We start from the raw sequence: 17572 nt of genomic DNA, 5'->3' as shown, positions 1-17572 counted from the left end.
TGTTCAGTTTTTTTTTTACAGAAAGGTTGACTTAAATTTCATCATAGACCATTGAAATATGTTTTGATATTATGGTCTGTGTCCTTTCATTAATTAACTTTCATTTTTCATAACAAAATTCAACAGAAGGCTTCATGATCTTGAATCCTGCATAGTAAAAAATATTGTGCAGTATGATTAAGTTGTACAAAAATGAAATTACAAGGGCAAAAAAAGCATAATTTGAAAAAAAAAAAAGGATTGAAAATTACTTTTAAAAAGCTGACTCTCTAACCCTCCCCCCCTTTAAAAAAAAAATTAATTGTTATCACTTCTCAGCACATAATAAAAATACCAAATAGCAAAATATTGAAAAATTATATAAATGAATTCCATCATGCCTGGGCCCCAATTTAAAATTGCATTTTTTGTGCTTTTCTCCAACCTTGGTATAGACACTGCATGATCCATAGATTTGCATGATCATAGGTAGCGCAAGCTGTTCTATTTCTGAAACCATATTAGTGGTGGAACAAAAATCATCAGGGGTGAATTACAAGGGAGGACCAATCATTTTATTGGCAAATCTGGGGGAGATGTGAAAAGAGCAATTTGTTTGTGTCAAATCTCCTTTTCACTGATCAAAATTTACTCCATGCACAGGCCCTAGAAAGATGTGGGTAAGGGCAAAAAGGGAAAGAGTAGACTTTTGGTGAGTCAAATGAGGAGCAAGAGAAGAGATAAATCACTCAAACAGGCTTTGGGAAACAGTACAGAAACATTCTAATATGCAAATATTTCCTGTACTATGCTCAAATTACATATCCATAAAATTAAAGGTCAAAAATTTGGCAGGCCGAGGGGGGGGGGATGTAATTTTTGACAGGCCGAGAGGGGCATTTTTTGGCACACAATTTAACAATTTTCCCCAAGGGACAAATAATTATTGCTTAGCCTCTTAGTTGCAGCGCAAGAGTACAGGGATCATGCCATATGATCAAGCATATTCCCATCTCTGATGCGCCTCACACTATGGACCATGATATCCTCATCCTAATGGCATAGTTCAATAACCTCAATTAAACTATCATAATACAAAATTTGACCTCAAGTTGCAGAGAATGAGTTTTAGTACCCGAATTTTCAAAGGTCATTCAATGAATGTACAAATGTATTGGGGTTTAAGAACTGTGCCCCTGATTGATGAGCATGTTGTGGGTCCTAGTGTCAAGTGTGAACATAGCAGATGTACATTTATTACAATCCATCAAATTTAATTAGTCAATTCAAGCATCAATAAAATTTTATTTGCAGGACAAATATGATATGCAAGTTTTCCTGCAAGCTGTGAATGCCATATATGTAAATACATACCACCCACATATTAAAATTAATTTCATAGTATGCGAATGACCATTCAATATGTTACAACTCATGTGATTTCCCAAAATTGTCAACCAGCATAGTTAAGGGGTCGGATAGCAACGTTTGCACAGTATTTTTTGTGGGACATGAGAGCACATCAGACATATCTGAATTCTGAATTTGAAGAATGTCCGTCTGATATCAAATAATTTAGATTTTTTGAAATTCGTGATATAGGCCTATACTAATTTTATGGCAAGTTATCAAAAAAAATAATTTTTGATATTTGATTTTTTGAAATTGGCGATATAATAAAAATTTTATGGCAAATTATTGAAATAGATATTTTGTATATTTAACCATAGGTATCCTCAAATACCAGTCCTCGAAGTAAAATTTATTATCTACTGATGTAATTTTCTTATTTTGTGTATGTAGCTAGGAGGAAAAGCCGACGATCATTTGAAAATGTTGACTTTTCAGTATTAAAGATCTGAGGGCTGTGCAATAATTATGAGCCCTGGGGAGGGTAAAATTGGGGGGGCAAGAAATTTTTGGCACACATTTATGGGACGCGTTTTAAATAAAACGCTCTAAAAAGGCTTAGGAAAACAGTATGGAACGCTTATATATGCAAATTTTCCTGCTCGCTGCACTCTCAACATGTATCTAGACCATTTAAGATTTGGAAATTGGGATCCCAAAAATTTGGCATGCGCAAAGGGGAGGGGGGAGGGGGCAAAGAATTTTTGGCAGGTCGAGAGGGGGGGGGGGGCAAGCAATTTGAAAGGGGGCCAAGCAATTTTTGGCGAGCCGTTTGGAAATTTTACCCCCCGGCTCATAATTATTGCACAGCCCCTGATGTGTACTTAAAAAGTATAAACTGTAGAAAAAAACCCAATGTCACAATTTCAGTGGGCATAAAAAGGATTTAGTCTGCAAAAAAGGCCATACTTCCAATGCCCCCATTATGACTGGTTGAATGACATCCGTGTCCCTATTCATCTATACAGCTTTTCCTTGAGGAAATCAATTCTGTATGACATCTTGGTCAGCTCCGGGGTAAGCCCTGCCCCCCCCCCCCCCCAAAATAGAGAGACCTGAAAAAATCCCTGGGCAGGACTAAAAAAGATGGTAAACAAATGCACCTGTTCCACCTGATAAATTACATTGTCCCTACAGGGCTATAAATGTAGTAAAATTCCAAATTAACTGAGCACAACAGGTCAAATTTAAATTTCAAGTTCAAATTCATTAATTTAGGAGATGTGATTCATTAATTTACATTTGGCATGTTTGGTGTCCTATATCTCAACTTGTTTGATGTTTTTACCAGTCAAGTGCAGAGTCATAAAAACAAGGCGGTTCTCGAACCACGAGTCTCGCCTGCTTTCGCAACCACTTGCTTTTGTAATTGCCTGCTTATGCGATGAACCTTGTGATGGAAGTGTTATTGGCAATATGGAAAAAGTGAATGTTAATTATAATTATTTGGAATTCCTGCATCAAGTGCCCATACAACAGTTTTTACTAATTTGACCTCAGATGACCCCTGCTGACCCTGAAATGACCTTCTAAAAATTTGGCTTTAGATGTTGATTGTACCCACCAAGTTTCATGGCCATATGACAGTTTTTACTAATTTGACCTCAGATGACCTCTGGTGACCTTGAAATTACCTTCCAAAAAATGGCTTTAAATGTTGACTGTACCCACCAAGTTTCATGCCCATACAACGGTTTTTACTACTGTGACCTCAGATGACCTCTGGTGACCTTGAAATGACCTTCCAAAAATTTGGCTTTAAATGTTGACTGTACCCTCCAAGTTTCATGCCCATACGACAGTTTTTACTAATTTGACCTCAGATGACCCCTGGTGACCTTGAAATGACCTTACAAAAATTTGGCTTTAAATATTGACTGCACCCACCAAGTTTCATGGCCATACGACAGTTTTTACTAATTTGACCTCAGATGACCCCTAGATGACCTCAGTGACCTTGACCCACTAACCAATACAAACCGGTTCTGTCTCGGGTCAAGTTTGAGGAACGTCGACTCTAATCTCCGAGAAAATAGGCGGAAGGCAAACTTTAACCAAAACTTTAACCAAATTTGTCACATACACACCCCCACACACCCCCCCCCCTACATACACACATACGGAAAAGTGATTATATAGTCTCCTGCGCCTTATCAGGCGAGACAATAACAATAACATTCATCAAGGAAAATGGATGATTTTGTTAGCTTTTATCAATAATTGCAGTAGATACTGAAACACTGAAACAATCAAGCAAAAATGTAGGCCTATGGGATAGAAATAAACTGGGTTTGAAAAAATGTTAATTTCCTGGGAAGCAAGCTAAAATTCCCTCAATTTATAGCATGTTTTTATATATATACAAAAAAGAAACAATTTCCCTCCAAAGTCCAAATACCAGAATTTACCTCCAAACACCAACATTTCCCCCAGACATTTCCTGGGAAGGAGCTTCCCAAATTCCTCACTTTTTCAAGCCATGGAAATGAACAAGTGTAGATTTCTTTTTTACAGGGGGAGGGAGTGGAGGTTGGTGTAAAATCCACAGAGCAAATTGAATGGAATGCCTGTTGCCCCCTGAATAATATTCCTGGAACAATTGTGCAAAAATGTGTAATTTTTAAAAGTTAAAAAGAAGAGAAATGTGAGGTTAAATTTGTATTTATGTAATATGATTGGACCATACCCCTCATCGGATATTGAAAGCAAGATGAATGTTCAATTTGCTCACTTGCTATTATTGTTAATACGAAAAACAAAATCAGTGACACTGCCCTAGTTTTGCCTGACATGTCTTATCTCCTTATCTGCACCCATGTTATCTCACAAAAATGTGACAAATGCACGTTTTGCACTGTCATACTCTGGAAGTATCCCTATGCTTGGTTACATTTCATTGATTGTGTGTAAACAGGTAGGCCTCTTGATTCAATCATAGCAAAACATAAGGTGGCATAAATGTTGTTCTCTTGGTAAAAGGATGGTCTGATTTTTAAGTTCTTTTCACCACAGATGAATAAATAGGGTATTCCGGTTGAAATCCATACACCCCCATGGAAGACATGACCTTAATCTTCCCCACAGTGAGTGTGAATTTCAGATGGGGTTACCTGAATGTGTAACCCTGTTTGACATTATTTACACCCCTTGTTGGGAAGATTAAGGTCATGTCTTCCATGGGGGTGTATGGAATTCAACCGAAATACCCTATTTATTCATCTGTGGTGAAAGGGGGCATATGGATTTTAAATTTGACTACACTCCCTGCTTGTGAGTTTCATTTCATTCAATTGGAGGGATAATTATACATGTTCATTTAAAAAAGTTCCACAAAATGCCACACGTTTTAATACCCAAGCTAGATATATAAGACCAAGACACATTGGAGTCCATAAAACACTTGAAATGTCGCACTGGTACCAAAATTCTCAGTTTGCAGGAGGGGGGAGGAGAGTGGTGGCATAGTGCAGGTCATTCGATATGGGCACCTGATTGAAGGGGTACCTGCCATTTCCAATGTGATTTGTCTGGAATTTGTAAACAAATTTCAATGTGATTAGTAAATTGCTCCCATCCCTCCACACCCCGTAGGCCCGTGTCCCACTTGGATGATACCGCTTGTCATCTTGGGATTTGTAGTGACATCAAGAATGCTATCAGGATGCATGTCTGCATGTGTACACCGAAGTGAACATTAATGTATATTATGCAGAGTCATGCCGCATCATGTGATAGCTGTGTTATGAGTTAGTGTTTATAACTAAATGTATGAAGCAAAGTCAGCTTTGTTTTGAGTAATGTCTATGACTAAAATAGTGCCAGAGGTTTATCTCTTGCAATGTAAATTAGCTTTACTTCTTCAGAATTATAGCTTGAAATTACAATTCTTATATATTACATGCATTTTGTCATTTTAAGATGACCATGACTGTGTGTTTGTGTAGGGATTCGATAAGCTTGGGTAATTGAATTAGGTCATGAATTATGGATTCCATTGGCCAATCGGAGATCATTTTTGGACAACCATGATCAATCAAGCAGCAGACTACCTGAATACTAAACCAAACAAAAACAAAGGGACAAAAAAAGCAATCATTCATGAATAAAAACTAACAAACAAACAAATATAAACAAACAAAAACATATTTTGTACTTCAAATAATTTAAGGCAAAATAATGATTGTATAATTATATCCAAATCTAGGTTACATTATAGCACAAATTGTTTCCTCTTGTCAAGTTTGATAGGTGGAAGTGCGCATACCTGTATGAAGAATATTGCATTTTGTAAAATTTATATAACAATTTAAGCTATGCCAAATCAAATCTCATGGTGTTCTTTGCCACTTTCAACTTGTTCAATCTCACAAGTGACCAACAATTTAATTTATGGATACTGAACTCGGTCAAATGGAAAATTACTGACCAAGTATTTCCTTTAAAATTTACAATACACAAAAAAGCCAAAAAAATAATACAAGGCAACTACTGTTTGGTATGGTGTCCATGTAGCAAAAAAAAATAGGGAGGCTTAGCCCATCTTAATTTAATAGTTTGTCTCAAAGTCCCCCCACCAAGTTTCATGGCCATACGACAGTTTTTACTAATTTGACCTCAGATGACCCCTAGATGACCTCAGTGACCTTGACCCACTAACCAATACAAACCGGTTCTGTCTCGGGTCAAGTTTGAGGAACGTGCGACTCCTAATCTCCGAGAAAATAGGCGGAAGGCAAACTTTAACCAAAACTTTAACCAAATTTGTCACATACACACCCCCCACACACCCCCCTACATACACACATACGGAAAAGTGATTATATAGTCTCCTGCGCCTTATCAGGCGAGACAATAACAATAACATTCATCAAGGAAAATGGATGATTTTGTTAGCTTTTATCAATAATTGCAGTAGATACTGAAACACTGAAACAATCAAGCAAAAATGTAGGCCTATGGGATAGAAATAAACTGGGTTTGAAAAATGTTAATTTCCTGGGAAGCAAGCTAAAATTCCCTCAATTTATAGCATGTTTTTATATATATACAAAAAAGAAACAATTTCCCTCCAAAGTCCAAATACCAGAATTTACCTCCAAACACCAACATTTCCCCCAGACATTTCCTGGGAAGGAGCTTCCCAAATTCCTCACTTTTTCAAGCCATGGAAATGAACAAGTGTAGATTTCTTTTTACAGGGGAGGGAGTGGAGGTTGGTGTAAAATCCACAGAGCAAATTGAATGGAATGCCTGTTGCCCCCTGAATAATATTCCTGGAACAATTGTGCAAAAATGTGTAATTTTTAAAAGTTAAAAAGAAGAGAAATGTGAGGTTAAATTTGTATTTGCGTAATATGATTGGACCATACCCCTCATCGGATATTGAAAGCAAGATGAATGTTCAATTTGCTCACTTGCTATTATTGTTAATACGAAAAACAAAATCAGTGACACTGCCCTAGTTTTGCCTGACATGTCTTATCTCCTTATCTGCACCCATGTTATCTCACAAAAAAATGTGACAAATGCACGTTTTGCACTGTCATACTCTGGAAGTATCCTATGCTTGGTTACATTTCATTGATTGTGTGTAAACAGGTAGGCCTCTTGATTCAATCATAGCAAAACATAAGGTGGCATAAATGTTGTTCTCTTGGTAAAAGGATGGTCTGATTTTTAAGTTCTTTTCACCACAGATGAATAAATAGGGTATTCCGGTTGAAATCCATACACCCCCATGGAAGACATGACCTTAATCTTCCCCACAGTGAGTGTGAATTTCAGATGGGGTTACCTGAATGTGTAACCCTGTTTGACATTATTTACACCCCTTGTTGGGAAGATTAAGGTCATGTCTTCCATGGGGGTGTATGGAATTCAACCGAAATACCCTATTTATTCATCTGTGGTGAAAGGGGGTATATGGATTTTAAATTTGACTACACTCCCTGCTTGTGAGTTTCATTTCATTCAATTGGAGGGATAATTATACATGTTCATTTAAAAAAGTTCCACAAAATGCCACACGTTTTAATACCCAAGCTAGATATATAAGACCAAGACACATTGGAGTCCATAAAACACTTGAAATGTCGCACTGGTACCAAAATTCTCAGTTTGCAGGAGGGGGGAGGAGAGTGGTGGCATAGTGCAGGTCATTCGATATGGGCACCTGATTGAAGGGGTACCTGCCATTTCCAATGTGATTTGTCTGGAATTTGTAAACAAATTTCAATGTGATTAGTAAATTGCTCCCATCCCTCCACACCCCGTAGGCCCGTGTCCCACTTGGATGATACCGCTTGTCATCTTGGGATTTGTAGTGACATCAAGAATGCTATCAGGATGCATGTCTGCATGTGTACACGAAGTGAACATTAATGTATATTATGCAGAGTCATGCCGCATCATGTGATAGCTGTGTTATGAGTTAGTGTTTATAACTAAATGTATGAAGCAAAGTCAGCTTTGTTTTGAATAATGTCTATGACTAAAATAGTGCCAGAGGTTTATCTCTTGCAATGTAAATTAGCTTTACTTCTTCAGAATTATAGCTTGAAATTACAATTCTTATATATTACATGCATTTTGTCATTTTAAGATGACCATGACTGTGTGTTTGTGTAGGGATTCGATAAGCTTGGGTAATTGAATTAGGTCATGAATTATGGATTCCATTGGCCAATCGGAGATCATTTTTGGACAACCATGATCAATCAAGCAGCAGACTACCTGAATACTAAACCAAACAAAAACAAAGGGAAAAAAAAAGCAATCATTCATGAATAAAAACTAACAAACAAACAAATATAAACAAACAAAAACATATTTTGTACTTCAAATAATTTAAGGCAAAATAATGATTGTATAATTATATCCAAATCTAGGTTACATTATAGCACAAATTGTTTCCTCTTGTCAAGTTTGATAGGTGGAAGTGCGCATACCTGTATGAAGAATATTGCATTTTGTAAAATTTATATAACAATTTAAGCTATGCCAAATCAAATCTCATGGTGTTCTTTGCCACTTTCAACTTGTTCAATCTCACAAGTGACCAACAATTTAATTTATGGATACTGAACTCGGTCAAATGGAAAATTACTGACCAAGTATTTCCTTTAAAATTTACAATACACAAAAAAGCCAAAAAAATAATACAAGGCAACTACTGTTTGGTATGGTGTCCATGTAGCAAAAAAAAAAAAATAGGAGGCTTAGCCCATCTTAATTTAATAGTTTGTCTCAAAGTCCCCCCCCCCCCCACATTAATAAAATTGTTTTGCACATTATTCCTGCTGGATTGAACAAATTTCCTTCTTTTTCCTCGGTTTTATTTTTTCCAAATTCAACCCACAAAAATCTTGTGTCAGATATTGTCTATGTGAAAATAGCCTAAATCTCAATCAAAGTCTTCATCTTGACCACAGTGAAACCTCCTTGAGAGATGAAAGGTGATCTATTCTTGTCAAAAAGCTTGTCCAACAGACAAAAAAAAATTAAGTTAAAAAAAAAATCCTAAAAAAAACCCTGCATTCTGCATTAGGTTTTCAACTTGGGCACAGCTTTAAAATTAAGATAGCCTTTAATATTGAGTGCATTTGTAACTAAAAAGGATCAGATTGTGACGTTTGCACAGTATTGTTTGTGGGACCTCAGAGACTCGGAGTACATCAGACACACCAAATTGCACCAAGTTTAATCATAGCACTTTACCGGTTCTCAAGATAACACGTCCACAAGCTTTTACATACACACACCCCCCCCCGACACACACACACCATAGTCACCAAGTCTCTCCCGCATAGTTCAGGCAAGACAAAAACACTAAAAACTGGGACTAAGAAAGGTTTTGAAACCTTTGCACACTCAACTTATCATGATCAACAAAACCAAGCCTTCGTGCAAACAAGCACATTGTTTTTGTCTTCGCAAATCATTCCTTTATTTTGAATACACACAACAAATCTGTGGGACTGTCAAGGGTGTGGTGGTGGGCATAGCCATATCACACATTTGATGGGTGTAGTACAGATAGTTTATGAAATGTTTTCTTTCGTTTACTTTTTTTGCTTTATCAATTGACATCATAAATTTGGTGTTATTGATCTCTCTGTCCACTGATGTACTGGTGCATGGTAATAAAAAAAAATCTTCTCTGGGTCAAATACAACACACTGCTTTGAACAAAAAAATTGCATTAGACATGCTCAAACTAGCAACAACTACCAATCCAACTTGCTTTTTGTGGGATTGGTTCACTTTTTTTCAAGAATGTCACAATGTGGTACATCACTAGACCAATGAAATAATATTAATTTTGACAAAACAGCAAGTTTTGCATTTAAATCATTGACACAAAACAGCAGTTTTGATGAAAATTATCAGATCTGATATACATACATACATGTATATGTATAGGCTACACTGTCCATACACTGTACAGTCTCATCAAGATAATTATGATCGATGCGAATTATAGAAACAGTTCAAACAATAAAATTACTACACCTTTATCTTGACACTTCCTCATTTGCTCGCCCTGTTCCTTTTTAAAGGAATTTTTATCAAAAATGTCACAATGTGGTACATCACTAGACCAATGAAATAATATTAATTTTGACAAAACAGCAAGTTTTGCATTTAAATCATTGACACAAAACAGCAGTTTTGATGAAAATTATCAGATCTGATATACATATATGTATTTGTCATCTGTCCTTAGACAGCAAACACAAAAATGTTTTCAAAAACACTATATAAATGTGTAAAGGTGATTTGGTTTTGGTCAAAACATTTTAAAATGTCAAAACATTTTAAAATCTTTTATAATGAAAAACACAACAACAAGTTCAACAACATTATAAAAATGCTGTCAAAATGTTAATATTGCATGTTTTTTGGCAAACATTTTGGCAGAATATGTTGAAATTTAAGTTTAATGTTTCCCAGTAAGCTTTCACTAATGTTTTCAGAATGCAATTATTTATACCCTAACATAACCAGACATATAAACATTTTTTGTAAAATGTTTTGTGTTTGCTGGGCAAGTGGTTATTTTCACAAGAATATTATTTTCATGAATTTCACCACAATAGAGAGAAGAAATTCTCTCTACTGTCTATGATTTCACGAGTGGGCAATCTGAAATAACAACATAGAAGAATTAACTGTATGTAAAAACATATTTCTACAGTCTATGGTTAAAATAACAATTTAAAGTTACAGTATGTTCTTGAATGATTGGGTTTTGGCTTCAAAATTCTAAGAGCACCCATGTATTATGTTGTTGTGCACTAATTTTGATGAGCAAAAACATCAACCTTAATTTTCTAGTTTTAAAATATACAATGACCGGGGGTCACTCCCATTGTGGCCTGTACACCATCCGCGATAATAAAAACGCGTAAAAAGGTTAGTTTTTCGTGGGTAGGCACGATACGTGCATATTGTGTTTAGGGTGTCAAAAACATGAAATGTATTTGGACATCGCATGATTGCGTGCTAGTGTGATTGGTCGCTAGCGGTATTTCCTGAATGGGCTATTCGATTTTTTACAGGGAAAATGACAGACAAGGCGGTTCTCGAACCACGAGTCTCGCCTGCTTTTGTGACCGCCTGCTTTTGTGACCGCCTGCTTTTGCGATAACTGTTGGTAGAGAGGTAAATGAATTTGGCGGTTATCGGCTGGGCACGATTATCTGGCTGATGGTAACTGTACTGTACCCACCAAGTTTCATGCCCATGCAACAGTTTTTACTAATATGACCTCATATGACCCCAGGTGGCCCTGAAATGACCTTCTAAAATTTTGGCTCTAAATGTTGACTGTACCCCTCGTGCTAAGTTTCATGCCCATACGAGTTTTTACTAATTTGACCTCAGATGACCACTGGTGGCCTCGAAATGACCTTCCAAAAATTTGGCTATAAATGATGACTGTACCCATCAAGTTTCATGCCCATACAACAGTTTTTACTAATTTGACCTCAGTTGACCCCTGGTGACTCCGAAATTACCTTCCAAATATTTGGTTTTAAATATTGACTGTACCCACCAAGTTTCATGCCCATACGACAGTTTTTACTAATTATGACCTCAGATGACCCCTGGTGACCCCAAAATGACCTTCCAAAAATTTGACTTTAAATGTTGACTGTGTACCCACTAAGTTTAATGCCCATCCGACAGTTTTACTAATTTGACCTCAGATGACCCCTGGTAACCTCAAAATGACCTTCAAAAATTTGGCTTTAAATGTTGACTGTACCCACCAAGTTTCATGCCCATACGACAGTTTTCACTAATTTGACCTCAGATGACCCCTGGTGACCCCAAAATGACCTTCCAAAAATTTGGCTTTAAATGTTGACTGTACCCACCAAGTTTCATGCCCATACGACAGTTTTTAATAACTTGACCTCAGATGACCCCGGATGACCTTCCAAAAATTTGGCAAAACCAAACAACTATTTCATCAAAGTAATAAATCAAAACAGAAAGATGCTTCCTTTACGAGTTATCACTCATTGAAAGTGCTACTTTGCTATAGTTTACATGGAAAGCGACTATCTGAAAGTCGTCATATTTCGTTAATTACATGACCGATCAAGCTGTTATTTGGATATGTGATACACAGTTGAAAATTAATTATTAAAAGATTTGGTGACCTCAGTTGACCTTTGACCTTGTATGTGACCTTTGACCTCACAAAATTGGATAAAGTATGTTGCGCTGAAAAATCAAATTGGCAATACCAAAGAACTATTTCATCAAATAAATCAAAACAGAAAGATGCTTCCTTTACGAGTTATCACTCATTGAAAGTGCTACTTTGCTATACTTTACATGGGAAAGCGACTATCTTTAAGTCGTCATATTGCCTTAATTACATGACCGATCAAGCTGTTATTTGGATATGTGATGCACAGTTGAAAATTAATTATTAAAAGATTTGGTGACCTCAGTTGACCTTTGACCTTGTATGTGACCTTTGACCTCACGAAATTGGATAAAGTATGTTGCGCTGAAAAATCAAATTTGGCAATACCAAAGAACTATTTCATGAAATAAATCAAAACAGAAAGATGCTTCCTTACGAGTTATCACTCATTGAAAGTGCTACTTTGCTATACTTTACATGGAAAGCGACTATCTTAAAGTCGTCATATTTCCTTAATTACATGATCGATCAAGCTGTTAGTTGGATATGTGATGCACAGTTGAAAATTAGTTATTAAAAGATTTGGTGACCTCAGTTGACCTTTGACCTTGTATGTGACCTTTGACCTCACGAAATTGGATAAAGTATGTTGCGCTGAAAATCTAATCAGGTCGAGTACCACTGGCCACGCAACTCCCCACCAAGTAACGTCACTGTACCCCATACGGATCTCCAGATAATCTGTTCATAAGGTATTTTGCTTATTACGCATATATTATGCAAATTAGGTACTTAATTACCATATTTTACGCTCAAAATCTAATCAGGTCAAGAACCTCTGGCCCCACTACTCCTCACCAAGTTACGTCACTGTACCCCATACGGATCTCCAGATAAGCTGTTCACAAGGGTTTTTGCTTGATACGCATCAAATACGCATAAATTATGCAACTGAGGTACTTAATTACCATATTTTGCGCTGAAAATCAAATCGGGTTGAGATCCTCTGGTCATACTACCCCCTACCACGTTATGTTGACCGTACCCACCAAGTTTCGTGCCCATACGACAGTTTTTAGTCATTTGACCTCAGATGACCCCTGGATGACCTCGGGTGACCTTGACGCACTAACCAATACAAACTTGTTCTGTCTGGGGTGAAGATGCACCCACCCACCAAGTTTGAAGAACGTGCGACCCCTAGTCTCCGAGAAAATAGGTTTTTGCATTTTATGCATAAATTATGCACATTAGGTACTTAATTACCATATTTTGCACTGAAAATCAAATCGGGTTGAGATCCTCTGGTCATACTACCCCCTACCACGTTTCATCATCATAGGGCTTATGGATCTTACGGATCCCCAGATACAACTCCATAAGGCGGATTTCTTCAGATTTCCAACCATATTTGTAGAATCGTTCCGCATAAATTATGCAAATTAAGAACTAAATGCGCATACTTTTCGCCGAAAAACTAATCAGGTGATCAGCAGGTGTGTATCATTCCTGTCACCAGGTTTCGTTACCATGCACCCGACGGATCTTGAGATAGTCTGTCCACAAACTCCGCTATCAATTTGCGCTGATTTTCACATAAATTATGCAAATTAGCTATATTAATTTGCATATTTTTCACCGGCTTATACGGTTCTGGAGCAAACTTGGATACCCTTCCTCCCACCAAGTAGCGTCGCCAGTAAGTCTTACGGTTCCCCAGATACAGCTCCGGACGGACACACATACATCCACACATCCACACACACGGACAGACAGACAGAAATAGTGATTACTAAGTCCCATCCTGAACAAAGTTCAGGCGAGACAATAAAGTTAAAATTGGGTTCTGTTTTCAAATTAAAAGAAGAAAATGTGACGCAAATTGAATTTAAAAAATGAAAAGTGACGGTTATGAATGCAGGGTTTCAAATTCGAGGAGAACCCGAGAACCGGTTCTCCTGAAGGTTCTCGCTTGATTACAACTAGGAGAACCAAAATTGGTTCTCGTAAGCTTCCAAGTCTCAGATCGCATGTTGTGTTATATTTTACCTTTCTGCAGCAGAAATATGATAGTGCAGGGAGATATATTAATTGTATTCATAAATTATTGCTCTGGTAGTTAATCTATCCCTTGTTCCAAGGCAAAAATTAAATCGGTGACAAAGGCAACAGTGGCGATTGGTCAGATGAACTTAGAACTAGTTTTAAGTTTGAGCATTGTTGTGAAAGGGTAGTGAAAGCAACATGCATTGTCTGTCAGAAAAACTGCACAAAAATTAAGGTTACCTATTTTTCTCAATATTTTGCAGGAATCAGAAGCCTGGTTTTGATGAGATGCGAAGGTTCTCGCAAGAGCCTTTGCGAGAACCTAAACAGGTTCCCGCAATTGATTGCGAATTTGAACCCCTGGAATGAGGTTAATGACTTTGCATCAGTTATTTTTCGGGTATTGTGAAATATCTAAACATTGTGCTTTGGACCTCGGAATATTCCTTGGTTCCAAAGCACAATGTTTAGATATTTCACAATACCCTCAAAAGAACTGATGCACAGTCATTAACCTCTAAACATTTTGTGGGAAATAATCAATTTTTTGTGGAACTGTTACAATATTGTTTTTTAAACTTAAAAGTGTTATAATTACCTCATCTCCAAACTTGAGCATATCACATGGTCTGTCTCTAAGCTTGTGGTAGAGATTGATGAATTGTTGGATTCCATGCTCCCTCACATGTTCAGCATATTTCTTAGTCTCTTCCCACTCCAATGGTGATCCTTCTGATAAGAGTCCCATAATTACTTACATAAAATGGGCTGCAATTTGATAAAATATGTGTTAGAGATGTACAGGTGTTTATACAAAGAGCATGGCTTTGTGGTTAGAATTCTCGTTTTTTTCTGGTGTATGAGGACCAGCCTCGATTTCAAGTGGTGGGAAACTTGCAAATAATGTAAAATCTTATAATTATGAAATTGGTTAATTTTATTGTTTTTAGACTAAGTTCTCAGTCACACCAAGGTATTAAATCTCATGCCAAGGTAGTAAAATCTCATTCCAAGGCAGTAAATGTTATGCATGCATAGGTTGTAAAAATCGCACAAAATGGAAATATTCCACAAAAAGTACATGTACGCTGACAAAACAGTGCGCAGAAGGTGTGTCCTCTCATGATCGAGAATTAAATATTTTGCCTGATACAACTCTCATGCATTACCCACTTTCTCACGGTCTCACTCCAGGTAGTATAATCTCACGTCTAGGTCATAAATCTCACATATAAAGCTTTCAATTCAAATGAGTAAAATCTCACGCATTGTAAAAATTATATGTTGTCCCTACACCCCCCCTCCCCACTTTTTAGATTCTTGAGCGCCGTGGGCCCGTGGCTCAAATGATCATTGGTCAAAATTAACATAGTAGGTTGCAAATAAAAATTACGTCCCGGTACGCCTCTGTTCGACAGTGTCTCACGCCAAGCAATTCCAATAAGTTGACAGCCCTGGTTATACTTCGCAATCAGTGTCGTACTAAACTAGTATGTCAGGGAACCTATACCAGCGTATACTATGATCAGCTTTTAATAGGCGGGAATTATTTGTTTTTTTGTTACTGCGCGAGTCAATAAAGTTCCAACTTACGCACGCGTAAATTCACAAAAGCACGCGTCATTCACACAAAACACAAAGCGCAGTTCGGCGTGGGTGCTGCGCCTAGCAAGTAACAATGCAATTTCATGATTTCAAATTCAATTAAAAGTTTGCATTAAAAAATATTTGAGGCTCCTATTATAGCTTAAATATTTCTATGTTTGTCATAATTATTAAATTGTACAAGTTCTTGTATTTCTTACCTAAACTCCTAATGCTTAAAATTGTAATTAATACTCCATTATTTATCCAGAATAAATAAAAATTAATTAGGACAAAATCCAAATCGGGGTACCAAAAATGAGATGGTTCTTCTGTGCAAACTTAAATCGGGCAGAATCAATAACGTAAATGTCATGTGACACGTCTGTTTTGCCTAGACTCGCTTGCCAGTCCTATATACACCGTACCTTTGTATAAGGACTGGCTTACGCCATTTTGGATGTCAATGGTAAATACACACTTAAAGATTTGCGCGGTTAGAAACTTGAAAAAAATCTTTAAAATTTCATCAATGTATATAAAAGTGGTACCAACCTTTAAGGCTCGGTTGAAACAAAATTAAGGATCGAATGCATTTTAGTGTCCAAAAGGCAAAATTATCGTCAAAGTTCTGCGAAATCGGCACCCTTGCGAAGGGTTCAGAATTGAATCGAAGCGAAAATATCCGATCTTTGCGATCAAAAACACAAAATTACAACTTTAAACATACTATTGGCAAAAGAGATAATTATTACCAAACAATATAGAATAGAAAATTTGACATCATTTTCTCAAAATATTGAAGAAATTTGTCACTAGACATCGAAAAAAGTACGCAATCTAATATAATTCCCGTTCAAACGCGTGGGAAACTGAAAGTGCATAATCCCCACTAGTTTTGCCCGGATTTTTAGTTTGCGTTGCGAACTAGAACTAACTAAATGCTGTTTTATATACTTTGCTATTCAGCGAAGATAACAATTTTGACATCCTTGTCTGTTTGCAAACAGAGTGGTAGACAAAAGACCAGACCTGTCAAAACTGTTCCTGTTGTCCAACCACGTACACTCAAGTATCAGAAGGATGGTACTTGGTACTTAACTTGGTAGTGCTTCCTCCTAAATACTCCAAAAAGAGTTTTAACTGGAGGTCGGAGAGAGTGGTCTAATTGATGTGAATTGCAGGGTCGGATTTGAGAGCTGTTTTGAAGGTCAATGGTGAAGGTCCCCAATTATAGATTTAATTGGTACCATGTGTGCTTCTATTGTCCAGTTTGCCATGAAGATTTTGAATCCAACAGTTCCAACCCAGAACACGATCATGTACATGTAAAATGAATATTTTGTTGAGTACAGTATACTACTAGTACATTGTAAGCTTACCTCACGTCACTCATGCACTGACTGGAATCAGCTCAGCTTCAAATTTAATAAAGTTCCAGTTCCAGCAACAACAACCAATGAATGCAGTACTGTCACACAAACATCAAGCTATAGATGTTTACTACATCACATAAAAACCCAACCTGCCTGCCTCATATGTAGTCAAGAGTATTTACCAAACATGAATGACTAAGCAGATTTCTTCTTGATTTATAATTTCAACACACACCAGGGATTTCTTATTTAGCCTGTCATTGTGTAATGTGTGTTTACAAAACTCTGTTCACGCGTGATAAATATTATTTTTATCCGTTTGAAGAATGCTGGTATTTTCAATCAAAAATACATCAAAATATGACATAGAATACACATAGAAGTGATGCAAAGTTTTTCTGCTGAAAATAATGATATAGAATGATTCAAATTCTTTGATATTCAATTAAAATATTAGTATTTTTGTAGCACTACCCTGTCAGAATAAAAAATAGTTAGAGACATTATAGTGACC

General features: G+C 36.8%; 1 protein-coding gene across 1 annotated transcript in view; it reads right to left on the bottom strand.

The window, feature by feature from the left end:
• The window catches only part of LOC140151068 (glutamate--cysteine ligase catalytic subunit-like), a 47822-nt gene extending 30496 nt beyond the window's left edge, over positions 1-17326 (bottom strand). The window contains exons 1-2 of the mRNA XM_072173267.1: positions 17065-17326; positions 14697-14866 (exon numbers count right to left, since the gene is read on the bottom strand). Coding sequence (XP_072029368.1) covers positions 14697-14846 — 150 coding nt within the window. The 5' untranslated portion in view covers positions 14847-14866; positions 17065-17326. The remainder of the gene's footprint in view (positions 1-14696; positions 14867-17064) is intronic.
• Between the last annotated feature and the right edge of the window lie 246 nt (positions 17327-17572).

Source organism: Amphiura filiformis, chromosome 4, assembly GCF_039555335.1.
Source record: "Amphiura filiformis chromosome 4, Afil_fr2py, whole genome shotgun sequence".
In the NCBI taxonomy this organism is placed as follows: Eukaryota; Metazoa; Echinodermata; class Ophiuroidea; order Amphilepidida; family Amphiuridae; genus Amphiura; species Amphiura filiformis.
This window is presented reverse-complemented; position numbering and strand designations above follow the sequence as displayed.